The 17,815-nt window shown below is 38.9% G+C and overlaps 1 protein-coding gene across 1 annotated transcript in view; it reads right to left on the reverse strand.

Moving 5' to 3' along the window:
* Window positions 1-17,815, reverse strand: part of ARAP2 (ArfGAP with RhoGAP domain, ankyrin repeat and PH domain 2) — a 183,717-nt gene that overhangs the window by 15,095 nt on the left and 150,807 nt on the right. Inside the window, exons 28-30 of the mRNA XM_007449426.1 lie at window positions 12,750-12,832; window positions 11,611-11,646; window positions 1,304-1,367 (exon numbers count right to left, since the gene is read on the reverse strand). Of these exons, the coding sequence (XP_007449488.1) occupies window positions 1,304-1,367; window positions 11,611-11,646; window positions 12,750-12,832 (183 nt within the window). The remainder of the gene's footprint in view (window positions 1-1,303; window positions 1,368-11,610; window positions 11,647-12,749; window positions 12,833-17,815) is intronic.

The following is a 17,815-nucleotide window of genomic DNA, read 5'->3' on the forward strand; positions in this document are numbered from 1 at the left end:
ATCCAAAAGGTTAGTGTTTACCTTAATCCTAAGAAGTGGAATGAACTTAAGAAATGTAATTGGGCTGAGTCTCTGGGTCCAACACAATGAGGGACAGGTGAGTCAGGGAGAAATAACTTGGTGGTAAGAGCAACCTCTGCTTCCTGGCTATTTACCCCTCGATTTTCAACTACAGGGTCTACTGACTTCAGTTATAAAAATGAAAACAATTTAGTTGTGCCATAACCAGACACTGTAACAGTTTTAGACTCTATAGTTCCAATTTTACTAATACTTCAAGCCTACTCTTTTTACAGTAGGACTTGAATATCTGGATTTTTAAAAAGTCACAAAAAAGAAGCAAAGTCCCTAAAAAGTTAGCCACTGGTCTTTTTCTGAAAATGCATTCCCAGGTAGTAATAGCAGAATCGGGCTGAGAAAAGCAGTGTTTATTAACCACTGGGAAGGTTAATAAGTTAAATGAACAGAGAAAATGTTTTTCAAAACAAATAAGGACAAGATTTTGGGGTGAATTAACTTCTCACTTGTAAGAGAAACAGGGAAGCACATCCTCAGTAATAGAGAGTGGCAATTTAATTGTTACCAGTGAATTTCAATGCTCTTGTAGGGAGGCGTTGCTGGGAATTCGGCCAGACAAGGTTGGGGAAGAAACCAGTCCTATTAATGGGTCTATTTAACCCTTCCCTGAAAGAGTGAGTCCTCCAACAGGGAGGAGACTAAATGGGGAATTGAGTATAGACGTTGGCCTCTGGTGCCTCTGTGTTAAACCACTAACTAAATGTATGGTCCTAAGCAAATCATGGAGCCTTTGGTAACCTTTGTTCCCTCATCTATAAGCAGTGCCACGCAATTTGTTGCAAGGAATACATGAGTTAACTCTTTTGAAGTATCTAGCACACAATATGTATTTAAAGAAATGTATGTTCCTGTCCTTGTTTCTGGAAAAAGCAGGAAGCTGTGGGGAGAACAAGAAGGAAAAGAGCACATTTTCTAAACAAAGATCAATGTGGGACTCTGGGAGGACCAGAGCTTAGACAAGTCCATTTCTTACACCACCGTCTCGAAGCATCTCCCCAAGCTGAGGAGCTGCTGGGCTGGCAAAAAAAAAAAAGACGCAACAAAGAGTAGACTGTCTTTCAAAGAATAATGGGTAAATCTGGGTTCTCATATATTTAAAAAAACATGAATGAGAAAATAAAAGTATACACATAAAACTCATTAAAAATTCTTTGAAAACTACTACTCTATTAACATTTGCTATAAACAGTTATACTTTACTGGCTAGTTGAAACAGATATGATACCTGGGCGATAAAGACATTGGCCATCCACTCCATCTGAGTTTGTGAACTATCACAACACAGGTGCCTGCAAAACAAGGTTTATAAAATATAATATTCAGAAAGACAATGGAATTCTCCAGTGTATTTATTTGGCGAGTAAGTGATCAGAAACCTCTTGGGGTTTCTCCTCTTAATGATGTTAATGTAATCAAAATGGGAGTATTTCAATACAAGTTGCTTCAGGCTTCTGTTAAGTGTACAGTATCAAAATAGTATAAATATGCTAGTTTAACTAAAATATAGCCAAAGGCTTTGGTAACTGCTGAAAAATGATCAGTGGTATTTTTGGAAAGGCAGAAAGGTCAATGTCATTTGCTTTCTTAGGTACATGACTGTAAAACATCTTTTTCCCCAGAAACTCTGAGCTTAAGAAGAAAAAGTATGTGCACATAAGAGCAGATTTTTGAAAAAGGCTTAATCAGCCACCTTCATTATGATTATAAACATTATACCCACAAGGCTCATGAAAAATGAACTAAATGAAAAACCACTGCATGTCCAAAAACACTGATTCAGTAACCTTTTATTGAAAACCTACACAAAACAGAGATGTTGCCCTCTAGGTTCACATCATCTATTAGGGGAGCCAGGAATATAAACAAATTATAAGACAGTGAGAAAAAGAGAAAGTAAAGTTGAACACAAACATAGAAAGAGAGAGAGCTTCAAGATGGCGGAAGAGTAAGACATGGAGACCACCTTCCTCCCCACAAATACATCAGAAATACAACTACATAAGGAACAACTCCTACAGAACACCTACTGAACTCTGGCAGAAGAACTCAGACCTCCAAAAATGCAAACTCCCCACATACCTGAGTAGGGCAAAAGAAAAAAGAAAAAACAGAGACAAAAGAATAGGGACAGAACCTGTACCAGTGGGAGGGAGCTGTGAAGGAGGAAAGACTTCCACACACTAGAAGCCCCTTCGCGGGCGGAGACTGCGGGTGGCGGAGGGGGGAAGCTTCAGAGCCACGGAGGAGAGCGCAGCCACAGGGGTGCGGAGGGCAAAGCGGAGAGATTCCCACACAGAGGATCGGTGCCGACCGGCGCTCACCAGCCCGAGAGGCTTGTCTGCTCCCCCGCCGGGGTGGGCGGGGCTGGGAGCTGAGGCTCGGGCTTCGGTCGGATCGCAGGGAGAGGACTGGGGTTGGCTGCATGAACACAGCCTGAAGGGGGCTAGTGCGCCACAGCTAGCTGGGAGGGAGTCTGGGAAAAAGTCTGGAACTGCCTAAGAGGCAAGAGACTTTTTCTTGCCTCTTTGTTTCCTGGTGTGCGAGGAGAGGGGATTAAGAGTATTGCTTAAAGAAGCTCCAGAGATGGGCGCAAGCTATGAATATCAGCGTGGACCCCAGAGATGAGCATGAGACACTAAGGATGCCACTGAAGCCAACAAGGAGCCTGTGTGTAAGCACATGTCACTATCCACACCTCCCCTCCCGGGATCCTGTGCAGCCTGCCGCTGCCAGGGTACTGTGATACAGGGACAACTTCCCTGGGAGAACACACAGTGTGCCTCAGCCTGGTGCAACATCACACCAGCCTCTGCCACTGCAGGCTTGCCCCGAAATCCGTACCCCTCACTCCCCCAGGCCTGAGTGAGCCAGAGCCCCCAAATAAGCTGCTCTTTTATTTTATTTTTTTATTTTTTTTGCGGTACGCAGGCCTCTCACTGTTGTGGCCTCTCCTGCTGCGGAGCACAGGCTCTGGATGGGCAGGCTCAGCGGCCATGGCTCACGGGCCCAGCCGCTCCGCGGCATGTGGGATCCTCCCAGACTGGGGCACGAACCCGTGTCCCCTGCATCGGCAGGCGGACTCTCAACCACTGCGCTACCAGGGAAGCCCAAGCTGCTCTTTTAATCCCGTCCTGTCTGAACGAAGAACAGACGCCCTCAGTGACCTACATGCAGAGGCGAGGCCAAATCCAAAGCTGAACCCCAGGAGCTGTGCGAACAAAGAATAGAAAGGGAAATCTCTCCCAGCAGCCTCAGGAGCAGTGGATTAAATCTCCACAATCAACTTGATGTACCCTGCATCTGTGGAATACCTGAATAGACAAAGAATCATCCCAAACTGAGGACCTTGACTTCGGGAGCAACAATATATATATATTTTTTTCCCTGTTTCTCTTTTTGCGAGTGTGTATTTGTATACTTCTGTGTGTGATTTTGTCTCTATAGCTTTGCTTTTACCATTTGTCCTAGGGTGTTGTCTGTCCATTTTTTTGTTTTTTAGTTTTTAGCACTTGTTATCATTGGTGGATATCGTTTTTGGTTTGTTGCTCTCTTCTTTCTATTACTTAAAATTTTTTTTAATAATTATTATTTATTTTAATAACTTTATTTTATCTTCTTTCTTTCTATTTTTTCTCCCTTTTATTCTGAGCTGTGCGGATGACAGACACTTGGTGCTCCAGCAGGCATAACGGCTGTGCCTCTGAGGTGGAGGAGCCAAGTTCAGGACACTGGTCCACAAGAGACCTCCTAGCTCCACATAATATCAAAGCGTGAAAATCTACCAGAGATCTCCAACTCAACACCAAGACCCAGCTCCGCTCAACAACCAGCAAGCTACAGTGCTGGACACCCTATGCCAAACAACTAGCAAGACAGGAACACAAACCCATCCATTAGCAGAGAGGATGCCTAAAATCATAATAAGGCCACAGAAACCCCAAAACACACCACCAGACGTAGACCTGCCCACCAGAAAGACAAGATCCAGCCTCATCCACCAGAACATAGGCACTAGTCCTCTCCACCAGGAAGCCTACACAACCCACTGAACCAACCTTAGCCACTGGGGAAAGAAACCAAAAACAACAGGAAGTACGAACCTGCAGCCTGTGAAAAGGAGACCCAAAACACAGTAAGTTAAGCAAAATGAGAAGACAGAGAAACACACAGCAGATGAAGGAGCAAGGCAAAAACCCACCAGACCTAACAAATGAAGAGGAAATAGGCAGTCTACCTGAAAAAGAATTCAGAATAATGATAGTGAAGATGATCCAAAATCTTGGAAATAGAATGGAGAAAATACAAGAAATGTTTAACAAGGACCTGGAAGAATGAAAGAGCAAACAAACAGTGATGAAGAACACAATACATGAAATTAAAAATTCTCTAGAAGGGATCATTAGCAGAATAACTAAGGCAGAAGAACGGATAAGTGACCTGAAACGTAAAATAGTGGAAATAACTACTACAGAACAGAATAAAGAAAAAATAATGAAAAAATTGAGGACAGTCTCAGAGACCTCTGGGACAACATTAAATGCACCAACATGCGAATTATAGGGGTCCTAGAAGAAGAAGAGAAAAAGAAAGGGACTGAGAAAATATGTGAAGAGATTATAGTTGAAAACTTCCCTAATATGGGAAAGGAAATAGTTAATCAAGTCCAACAAGCACAGAGAAACCCATACAGGACAAATCCAAGGAGAAACACACCAGGACACATATTAATCAAACTATCAAAAAATTAAATACAAAGAAAAAATACTGAAGGCAGCAAGGGACAAACAACAAATAACACACAAGGGAATCCCCATAAGGTTAACAGGTGATCTTTCAGCAGAAACTCTGCAAGCCAGAAGGGAGTGGAAGGACATATTTAAAGCGATGAAGGAGAAAAACCTACAACCAAGATTACTCTCCCCAGCAAGGATCTCATTCAGATTTTGTTGTTGTTGTTGTTGTGGTGGTACGCAGGCCTCTCACTGTTGTGGCCTCTCCTGTTGCGGAGCACAGGCTCGGACACGCAGGCTCAGCGGCCGTGGCTCATGGGCCCAGCCGCTCCACGGCATGTGGAATCTTCCTGGACCGGGGCATGAACCCATGTCCCCTGCATTGGCAGGCAGACTCCCAACCACTGCGCAACCATGGAAGCCCTCATTCAGATTTGATGGAGAAATTAAAACCTTTACAGACAAGCAAAAGCTAAGAGAATTCAGGACCACCAAACCAGCTTTACAACAAATGCTAAAGGAACTTCTCTAGGCAGGAAACAAAAGAGAAGGAAAAGACCTACAATAACAAACCCAAAACAATTAAGAAAATGGTAATAGGAACATATATATCGATAATTACCTAATGAAGATGGATTAAATGCTCCAACCAAAAGACATAGACTAGCTGAATGAATACAAAAACAAGACCCATATATACACTGTCTACAAGAGACCCACTTCAGACTTAGGGACACATACATACTGAAAGTGAGGGGATGGTAAAAGATATTCCATGCAAATGGAAATCAAAAGAAAGTTGGAGTAGCAATTCTCATATCAGACAAAATAGCCTTGAAAACAAAGACTATGACAAGAGACAGAGAAGGACACTATATAATGATTAAGGGATCAATCCAAGAAGAAGATATAACAATTGTAAATATTTATGAACCCAACATAGGAGCACCTCAATACATAAGGCCAATGCTAACAGCCATAAAAGGGGAAATCAACATTAACACAATCATAGTAGGGGACTTCAACACCCCACTTTCACCAATGGACAGATCATCCAAAATGAAAAAAAATAAGGGAACACAAGCTTTAAGTGATACATTAAACAAGATGGACTTAATTGATATTTATAGGACACTCCATCCAAAAACAACAGAATACACTCTTCTCAAGTGCTCATGGAACATTCTCCAGGATAGATCATATCTTGGGTCACAAATCAAGCTTTGGTAAATTTAAGAATACTGAAATCGTATCAAGTATCTTTTCCGACCACAACGCTATGAGACTAGATATCAATTACAGGAAAAAATCTCTAAAAAATACAAAAACATGGAGGCTAAACAACACACTACTTAATAACCAAGAGATCAATGAAGAAATCAAAAAATACCTAGAAACAAATGACAATGAAAACAGGTTGGCCCAAAAACTATGGGATGCAGCAAAAGCTGTTCTAAGAGGGAAGTCTATAGCAATACAATCCTACCTTAAGAAACAAGAAACACCTCAGATTACAACCTAAACTTACACATAAAGCAATTAGAGAAAGAAGAACAAAAAAATGCCAACATTAGCAAAAGAAATCATAAAGATCAGATCAGAAATAAATGAAAAAGAAATTACGAAAATGATAGCAAAGATCAATAAAACTAAAAGCTGGTTCTTTGAGACAATAAACAAAATTGATAAACCATTAGCCAGACTCATCAAGAAAAAAAGGGAGGGAGCCTGAACCAAGATGGTGGAGTAGAAGGAAGTCCTCTCATTCCCTCTTGTGAGAACACCAGAATCACAACTAGCTGCTGGACAATCATAGAGAAGAAGACACTGGAACTCACCAAAAAAGATACCCCACATCCAAAGACAAAGGAGAAGCCACAATGAGATGGTATGAGGGGTGCAATCACTGCAAAATCAAATCCCATAACTGCTGGGTGGGTGACTCAGAGACTGGAGAACACTTATACCACAGAAGTCCACCCACTGGAGTTAAGGCTCTGAGCCCCACATCAGCCTTCCCAACTTGGGGGTCTGGCAATGGGAGGAGGAATTCCTAGAGAATCAGACTTTGAAGGCTAGTGGGATTTGATTGCAGGAATTTGACAGGATTGGGGCAAACAGAGACTGCACTCTTTGAGGGCACACACAAAGTAGTGTGTGCACTGGGACCCAGGGGAAGGTACAGTGACCCCAGGGGAGACGGAACCAGACCTACCAGCTAGTGTTGGAGGGTCTCCTACAGAGGTGGGGGGTGGCTGTGGCTCACAGTGGGGACAAGGACACTGGCAGCAGAAGTTCTGGGAAGCACTCCTTGACGGGAGTCCTCCCAGAGTCAGCCACTAGCTACACCATAGAGCCCAGGTAGGCTCCACTGTTGCATTGCCTCAGGCCAAACAACCAACAGGGAGGGAACCCAGCCCCACCCATCAGCAGTTAAGTGGATTAAAGTTTTACTGAGCTCTGCCCACCAAAGCAACACCCAGCTCTACCCATCAGGATTCCCTCTCATCAGGAAACCTGCACAAGCCTCTTAGATAGCCTCAGCCACCAGAGGGCAGACAGCAGAAGCAGGAAGAACTACAATCCTGCAGCCTGTGGAACAAAAACCACATCCACAGAAAGACAGACAAGATGAAAAGGCAGAGGGCTACGTACCAGATGAAGAAACAAGGTAAAACCCCAGAAAAACAGCTAAATGAAGTGGAGATAGGCAACTTTCCAGAAAAAGAATTCAGAATAATGATAGTGAAGATGATCCAGGACCTTGGGAAAAAAATGGAGGCAAAGATTGAGAAGATGCAAGTAATGTTTAACAAAGACCTAGAAGAATTAAAGAACAAACAAACAGAGATGAGCAATACGATAACTGAAATGAAAACTACACTAGAAGGAATCAATAGCAGAATAACTGAGGGAGAAGAATGGATAAGTGACGTGGAAGACAGAATGGTGGAATTCACTGCTGTAGAATAGAATAAAGAAAAAAGAATGAAAAGAAATGAAGACAGTCTAAGAGACCTCTGGGACAACAACATTTGCATTATAAGGGTCCCAGAAGGAGAAGAGAGAGAGAAAGATCCCGAGAAAATATTTGAAGAGATTACAGTGAAAACCTTCCCTAACATGGGAAAGGGAATAGCCACCCAAGTCCAGGAAGCACAGCAAGTCCCATGCAGGATAAACCCAAGGAGAAACATGCCGAGACACATAGTCATCCAATTGGCAAAAATTAAAGACAAAGAAAAATTATTGAAAGCAGCAAGGGAAAAATGAAAAATAACGTACAAGGGAACTCCCATAAGGTTAACAGCTGATTTCTCAGCAGAAACTCTACAAGCCAGAAGGGAGTGGCATGATATACTTAAAGTGATGAAAGGGAAGAAACTACAACCAAGATAACTCTACCTGGCAAGGATCTCACTCAGATTTGATGGAGAAACCAAAAGCTCTACAACAAATGGCAAAGGAACTTCTCTAAGTGGGAAACACAAGAGAAGAAAAGGACCTACCAAAACACACCCTAAACAATTAAGAAAATGGTCATAGGAACATACATATCGATAATTACCTTAAACATGAATGGATTAAATGCTCCCGCTAAAAGACACAGGCTTGATGAATGGATACAAAAACAAGACCCATCTATATGCTGTCTACAAGAGTCCCACTTCAGACCTAGGGACACATACAGACTGAAAGTGAGGGGATGGAAAAAGATATTCCATGCAAATGGAAATCAAAAGAAAGCTGGAGTAGCAATACTCATATCAGATAAAACAGACATTAAAATAAAGAATGTTACAAATGACAAGGAAAGAAAATACATAATGATCAAGGGATCCAAGAAAAAGATATAACAATTATAAATATGTATGCACCCAACATAGGAGCACCTCAATATATAAGGCAGCTGCTAACAGCTGTAAAATAGGAAATCGACAGTAACAGAATGATTTCGGGGGACTTTAACACCTCACTTTACACCAATAGACAGACCATCCAAAATGAAAATAAATAAGGAAAGAGAAGCTTTAAATGACACAAGAGACCAGATAGCTTTAATTGATATTTATAGGACATTCCACCCAAAAGCAGCAGATTACACTTTCATCTCAAGTGCGCAGGGAACATTCTTCAGGATAGATCACATCTTGGGTCACAAATCAAGCCTCAGTAAATTTAGGAAAACTGAAATCATATCAAGCATCTTTTCTGACCACAACACTATGAGATTAGAAATGAATTACAAGGAAAAAAACACCAACACATGGAGGGTAAACACTAGGTTACTAAATAACCAAGAGATCGCTGAAGAAATCAAAAAGGAAATCAAAAAATAGCTAGAGACAAATGATAATGAAAACACGACAACCCAAAACATATGGGATGCAGTAAAAGCAGTTCTAAGAGGGAAGTTTATAGCTATACAAGCCTACTTCAAGAAACAAGAAAAATCTCAAATAAATAATCTAACCTTACACCTAAAGGAACTAGAGAAAGAAGAACAAACAAAACCCACAGTTAAAAGAAGGAAAGAAATCATAAATATCAGAGCAGAAATAACTGAAATAGAAACAAAGAAAAGAATAGCAAGGATCAATACAACTAAAAGCTGGTTCTTTGAGAAGATAAAATTGATAAGCCATTAGCCATACTCATCAAGAAAAAGAGGGAGAGGACTCAAATCAATAAAATTAGAAATGAAAAAGGAGAAGTTACAACAGACACTGCAGAAATAAAAAGCATCGCAAGAGACTACTACAAGCAACTCTATGCCAATAAAATGGACAACGTGGAAGAAATGGACAAATTCTTAGAAAGGTATAACCTTCCAAGACTGAACCAGGAAGAAATAGAAAATATGAACAGACCAATCACAAGTAATGAAATTGAAACTGTGATTAAAAATCTTCCAGTAAACAAAGTCCAGGACCAGATGGCTTAACAGGTGAATTCTATCAAACATTTAGAGAAGAGCTAACACCCATCCTTCTCAAACTCTTCCAAAAAATTGCAGAGGAAGGAACACTCCCAAACTCATTCTATGAGGCCACCATCACCCTGATACCAAAACCAGACAAAGATATTAAAAAAAGAGAAAATTAGAGGCCAATATCACTGATGAATATAGGTGCAAAAATCCTCAACAAAATACTAACAAACAGAATCCAACAACACATTAAAAGGATCGTATACCATGATCAAGTAGGATTTCTCCCAGGGATGCAAGGATTCTTCAATATATGCAAATCAATCAACATGATACACCATATTAACAAATTGAAGAATAAAAACCATATGACCATCTCAGTAGATGCAGAAAAAGCTTTTGACAAAGTTCACCACCCATTTATGATAAAAACTCTCCAGAAAGGGGGCATAGAGGGAAACTACCTCAACATAATAAAGGCCATATATGACAAACCCACAGCAAACATCATTCTCAATGGTGAAAAAATGAAAGCATTTCCTCTAAGATCAGGAAGAAGACAAGGATGTCCACTCTCACCGCTCTTATTCAACATAGTTTTGGAAGTCCTAGCCTCGGCAATCAGAGAAGAAAAAGAAATAAAAGGAATACGAATTGGAAAAGAAGAAGTAAAACTGTCACTGCAGATGACATGATACTATACATAGAGAATCCTAAAGATGCCACCAGAAAACTACTAGAGCTAATCAATGAATTTGGTAAAGTAGCAGGATACAAAATTAATGCAGAGAAATCTCTTGCATTTCTATACACTAATGATGAAAAATCTGAAAGAGAAATTAAGGAAATGCTCCTATTTACCACTGCAACAAAAAGAATAAAATACCTAGGAATAAACCTACCTAGAGAGACAAAAGACCTGTATACACAAAATTATAAGATACTGATGAAAGAATTAAAGATGATACCAACAGATGGAGAGATATACCATGTTCTTGTATTGGAAGAATTAATATTGTGAAAATGACTATACTACCCAAAGCAATCTACAGATTCAATGCAATCCCTATCAAATTACCACTGGCGTTTTTTACAGAATTAGAATAAAAAATCTTAAAATTTGTATGGAGACACAAAAGACCCAGAATAGTCAAAGCAGTCTTGAGGGAAAAAAGTGGAGCTGGACGAATCAGACTCCCTGACTTCAGACTATACTACAAAGCTACAGTAATCAAGACAATATGGTACTGGCACAAAAACAGAAACATAGATCAATGGAACAAGATAGAAAGCCCAGAGGTAAACCCACGCACCTATGGTCAACTAATCTATGACAAAGGAGGCAAGGATATACAGTGGAGAAAAGACAGTCTCTTCATAAGCGGTGCTGGGAAAACTGGACAGCTACATGTAAAAGAATGAAATTAGAACACTCCCTAACACCATACACAAAAATACACTCAAAATGGATTAGAGAAAAAATACCTGTATGGAAAGAACAGGTTTGAAACTAAGATTTTTTTTTTTACTCTTGAGTTTTGGTGACTTATTATCCTTTATTTAAAACTGAGTTTTGCCTGCTTATCCCATAAAACCAGAGATTCCACATTTACGTAATAAGTAGGAAGAAATCATGTGTAGCTTCTCTTTAGAGGCAGTGGCAAATAAGATACATGAGACTGAAATAGACCTAAACCCTGAAGCAAATCTACTTTCCTCGTCTTAGGCTCAAAGTATTTAGAAAAGATTTTAACTTCACTTAGAAGAAACATTTCCTGTCTCTAGATCTATCTGCCAAATAATATCGTTATTCGTTTACTAATCCTGTGTCATCAATATATCAAATCCCAAACTTGCTGGCTGTTAACTTACCAGAGATGTTTTTCAGAATATGCCGTCAATCCCCAACTGCATCACATGGGGAAAAAACACATGCATACATATTAAAAATGATTCATTTTACAAGATAATACACAGGATTAGATGTTAAGGAGGTAATATTTAATGGTGGGAATGCATAACAGAATTGATACCCACAAGTGATGATTCATTGGATATGATTTATCTAGAGGTAAATGATAGATGTTGAGGGATTTGGCTACAAATTTAAATACACTGAAGGACACGGGGAAAGGATCTCGTGATGTTATGCGGCAGTGGGGGAAATCTCTCACAGGATGTTTGGGGCTGAGTAAGGACAGATGTCTAGGAAGATGGCCAAAATAAGATAATATATATATTTACTTATTGATACTGTGAGAAATTTTAAAGAATGTGCTAGTCACAACACAGATATATGTGCTGGGCTTAGAAATTAAGCACAGAGGCAAAAGTGAGGACATTTTCAGTGATAGAATCTGAATAATGTGCAGCTCATTAAAATGGCATTTCATGATATTAAAAGTATTAGTGCAAACATTAATTAGCTAATCAAAGTAATCCGTGATGAGAAAGTGTGGTATAACTCGAATGTTGGGTTGATTCAAGTGTAATGAGAAACATAATATTTAAGAAGGGTCCACTTCCTCTCAACCATCTGTGTGCTGTGGGTTTATTACCAAACTCAGCAAAACGAAGGGGGCAAATTATAGAGCTGGGACCAAGATAACGTAAAAGCCATGGAGGCTGGAGGGCAGCTTTTGTCTTCCTTTGGGTAGACTTGTTTGGAACATTCCTTACATCACTAGGCTGTGACTGAGCAAGGAATGGGATGTGGAGAAACCCATGTGCTTCCCAGTAGACAGGGCCTTCTGGGGATTTCTTGTTCTACACAGAGGAGATGCAATCACCCAGTAACTTGACTTGAGCGGGAACATCATCATCCCTCCTTATCCACCCACACAGGTTCCCTTGAACTGCCATAGGTCCCCTGCCACATGTCTGTGGCAACTTAAGGAATCTTTCTAAAGCTTAACTTATAACAAGTTAGACTAATGCCACTGATCCCTAAGTCCTTGAACAGACATACGTTCCTGTAACTTTTTCAACAACTCTTCCCTTCCAAGCTTTACCTTGTTGGAGGCTTCAGCTTCTTTTTTACTCCAAGATAAAACTTCATTGAACTGAGAGAAAACATTTTGTCGGGTTTACTACTCTGTAAAGGAAAACAAGATAATTTGTAATTAAACAGATTTTATTAGTATCCTTCTATTTTCCTTAAGTATTAAGAATCGAGTTTAGAATGTTTAGTTTCTCCAATGTTTCATGAATGTAATACCAAATTTTTAGTAAATGAAGATTGTTTTGATTAAAATGTTATGAATTTAAATAAATCTGGATACATATGTATGATTACATATGTGTGTATATATACAAACACACACATACAATAATTCCTTATTCAAAACACTTGGGACCAGATGTATATGAGAATTGATAATTTTTCAATTTTTCATATTTAAAAAATACATGTGCAATATATTTTGTAACTCCATGATACCACCAGTGTTGTCTGGGGCAGCACCCTATATTCAAATGTATTCATATTTCTCTACAAAAATGCATGACATTTCATACAGTGTGAATAAGTAAAGGTCATAAATATTGTTATGGACTGAATGTTTGTATTCCCCCAAATTGAAATATAATCCCCAATGTGAAGGTATTTGGAGGTAGTAGCTTTGGGTGGTAATTAGGTCATGAGATTGGAGCCCTCATGAATAGGATTAGTGCCCTTTTAAAAGAGGCCAGAAAGCTAGCTCGCCCTCTTTCTGCCATGTGAGGATACGAGAAGTAGGCAGTACTATTCGGAAGAAGATCTTCACTAGAACCTGACCACACTGGCACCTTGATCTCAGACTCCCAGCCTCCAGAAGTGTGAGAAATCAATTTCTGTTATTTATAAGCCACCCAGTCTATGGCACTTTGTTATAGCAGCCTGAATGAACAAAAACAAAATATCTTCATGTTGGTTTAGATCAGATTTTTCCATCAAATGAGTTATGATTTTCTGTACTTCTTGGATTTCAGAACTACAAAACTATATAGGGCTAGACTGAACTATCTCAAATATCTCTATTAATGAAAATTTTCACTAATCATGAAAGTAGACTATAAAAAAGAATTTACATTTGCTCTAGATCAATTATATATTCTCCATATACATCCCAACATATTTATCTGATTAATATTAAAAAAATTTAAATCCTTGAACCATTAGGAAAGTTATCTGACAGAGGCAAAACTTAAGTATACTCTAATTTAAGATTTTAATATCAAACCGTATACATTTTATTATTTATTCCTGGATAGGCTGCAATGGATTTTATAAAGATAATAGCTATGGAAATAATAATTAAAACAAGCTTTCCCCACATCCTAAAGATTTTCAAGGAAGTCTCTCTTTTTTCAATCTGGTAGGCAGATAGCAGATATAACTAAGGGGATCAGAGACCTGGGTGCAAATCTGGCTTGCTACTTACCAGCTCATGACCTCACATTACTGCTCTCTGCTCTCATTTCTTGTTTGTAAACGGGGATAATAAACACATCGACTACCTCACATGGTTATTATGGAGATTAAATGAGAAAGTAAAGGGTTACTGTGGAGGGTTATTGTAGAGATTAAACAAGAAAAGTGCCTTTAAAGGGTTTAGTCCAATAACTGGCCATATACTGAGTGCACAGAAAATTACTAGTATTACAAATTTAGAGCACATTGCTTCATAGATATAGAAAGATAGACAACTTGTTAGAACTCTAGGACAATGCACAAAAGCCCATTTAGCAAATATGTAGCTCAAATAAGTCCTAAATTCTATAAATGTTAAACTATTACTATAAAGTCTTTTCTTTGTGAAAACAAAGATGAAAAGTAAAGGGTGGAAAATATGTTTATAAAATTAAAAATTTGTTTCCATGGAGAAAACAGGTTAGGAGAATATACAGAGGAAATGTAGAGAAAAAAGCAAGCAGGAAGATCAGGAATCATGCTTTGGTGACCAGTGTTTTGTGTGGTGGTGGTGATAAGGCCTGGAATTTACATGGTGAATTTACTCCTAGTCACCCTTATCAATAATTTTGCTATTATTATCAATGGTACATAATTTAAAAAATATTTTGGATTTTTTTCCATTTCTTGAAATGGAATCACTGGGTCAAAGGCTAGGAACATGATTAAGATTTTGGCAAAATTGATAGGGTACATTTACTTACAGTTAAACACATATTCCTGTATTCACTAGTGATTTTCAGTTTTGATTTGGTCAAAAATTTACTTATTTACTTATTGACAATTGTCCTTTATATAGCAAATAGGCAATTGCCTTATCTTTTTAAATGAAATTGTCTACCCAACTTGCTCACTGTTTACTTTTATTATTTTTATAAAGTCAAATATATAGATCTTTCCTTTTGAACTCTCTTAGCTATTGCTTCAAGTTTAAAGGGTTCCCAGATAGCTGATAAGTACTCAATTACTTGGTCATGCAGCTTGAAGGGTTGCTATTTTAAAAGTTTTAATTCTTTTATCCATCTGGAATATATATTTCACATACAGTATAGATGAGAATTTAAGTTGAAAAACTTTGATTAACAATTATCCCAGTCCTATTTATTAAACAAATCTTTCTTTAGACATGCATTTATGATGGCATATTTATTAAAAATAAATTATGATAAACAGTTATATCTTTTACCTCACTTTATGTTACCAATGCTATCTCTGTTCATTTTTATGCCAGGATATTATCTAACCTATTTTAGTTTTACTGTATGAATAAATAGTTGGATGGGAAATACTTGACAATTATTTTACTTTTTATGTCCCCCAAAATGTTTGCAAATACTCATCTGTTTACCCTTTGAGGTGAGTTATCAAATCATTTTTCCAACTTCTAAAAATAATTCCCTTTGCGATTTTGAAAAGAATTACATTAAACCTATAGATCAGTATTAGTAGACTTTGTGTTTTTTTGTGTTTTTATATATAAATTTATTTTTTGGCTGCGTTGGGTTTTCATTGCTGGGTGTGGGCTTTCTCTAGTTGCGGTGAGCGGGGGCTACTCCTCGTTGCTGTGCACAGGCTTCTCACTGCGGTGGCTTCTCTTGTTGCAGAGCACGGGCTCTAGGCAGGCAGGCTTCAGTAGTTGTGGCACACTGGCTCAGTAGTTGTGGCTTGAGGGCTGTAGCGTGCAGGCTCAGTAGTTGTGGCTTAGTTGCTCCGCGGCATGTGGGATCTTCCCGGATCAGGGCTCGAACCCGTGTCCCCTGCATTGGCAGGTGGATTCTTAACCACTGCACCACCAGGGAAGTCCATAGATCAATATTAGTAGACTTTAATTTTCTTTCATTTCTATAAGTGCATTTCTGTAGTTTTCTTCATGTAAGCCTCTTCTTCTTAAGGTCATTTTCTGGTAGTTTATGTGTTTGGTTTTGGGGTATTGATTTTTTAGCTTGCTACTTTACTGAATGTTAAGGAATAACACTTGAAGTCTGATATGGAACAGTGAGGTAGCTTTGTAATGCAGTAAGTTTTCCGTATAGGAAAGAGTCAAGGAAAGGAGAACGTAAGAGTGTATATAGTAGCACAGACTCCTGGATACCTTTGTCAGAGGTTCAATCGGATTACAACTGTGGTTAATGTCCCTCCTCAAAGCTTAGACTGCTAGTCCCAATGGAGGCAGCAGCAGGGTCAGGTGAGGGGCTGCAATTCCAGTAGTACAGGTAGAGGGGACCTGCACATTTAAGAATGAGAAGCACTGTGCCTGATCTAAGTAGTCTTATTTATACACGGCATTGATAAGCCCAGGACTGCCTATATTTTGAAATACTGTTGGCAATAGATAGAGAGCCTGAAGTAATACAACTGATTCCCAAGCCACTCTGGACATGCCAGCTCATGACTTTGTATTCTATCCTGTCCAAAGAGAACACAGATGCCATAATTTAAGATAAGTTCAGCCAAGGTGGAAAGAAACCCTTTTCAGTTTCAATCTTTAAACTGAATAAGCATAAATAGGAACTGTAAGTATCCTAATGCAAAGTTTTATTAAAAGAAATCTCTTTTGGCATTATAACTTTACTGTTGGTTTATTACAACTCTTTTGGTATGTGTACTTTCTGGAGTATTTCTTCAAAAAGTTGAAGTGTTATGAAGTGTATAGTATGTTGCTACAGGCAGTATATTTCAAAGTAAAATTTTTAACTGAGCCAATTAAATTAGTGTGCTTAAAAAAATTATTCTTGTTACTAAGAAGAGTTTGCTTATTAGTGCATGCAACTTTTAACGACCACTCCCTCCCCATTTGCTTTTTTCACACCATTAACAGTGTAATGATAATATTCGTTGAAACTTCTCACCTTTTATGTAAATCAAGTCTGAAAACATTTTAATTAACATTTTCTGTGCAGGGAGAACTCTCAAAACAAAATATATCTTTCCCTGTGTATTACCCTAATTTGTTGTTAATGAGCATTCATAAATTATCTCTAATTAACACATACTCTCTTTAAATACACTTTTCAATTTGTAATTTCTACTCCCTTCTCAGTAAATCATTTTCTAAATATGTACAAGCACACATATATATTAAGGGCAACTGTCAAACCAGAGCCAAATCTCTATTCAAATAAGCTAGGTGATTTTTACTATTGATTATTTACTGTAAAATCATTTGAAAGCAAACATTGCCAGTGACCTGACCATCAATATTAAAAGGGAAAGACCAGCAACATGAAGAAATAACCAGCAAAATAACACCATGTGTTGAAAATAACAGTAGTTTGAGTTTAAAGGAAAACCACAAGTCTCTCATCTGCTTGCCTTAATGTGCAAATTAAAATATCAGTTGCATTAATTGATTCTGACAGATGCATAAATACAACTTTCAAACACTTAGACTATAATTCCATAACCTGAGATCACTGTGACAAAAATAAAATGTCTTCATTGTCTTTAAAGAACACTATCTTGGGCTTCCCTGGCGGCGCAGTGGTTGGGAGTCCGCCTGCCGATGCAGGGGACGCGGGTTCGTGCCCCGGTCCGGGGGGATCCCACATGCCGCGGAGCGGCTGGGCCCGGGAGCCGTGGCCGCTGAGCCTGCGCGTCCGGAGCCTGTGCTCCGCAGCGGGAGGGGCC

Source organism: Lipotes vexillifer, unplaced genomic scaffold (assembly GCF_000442215.2).
Source record: "Lipotes vexillifer unplaced genomic scaffold, Lipotes_vexillifer_v1.1 scaffold153, whole genome shotgun sequence".
NCBI lineage: Eukaryota > Metazoa > Chordata > Mammalia > Artiodactyla > Lipotidae > Lipotes > Lipotes vexillifer.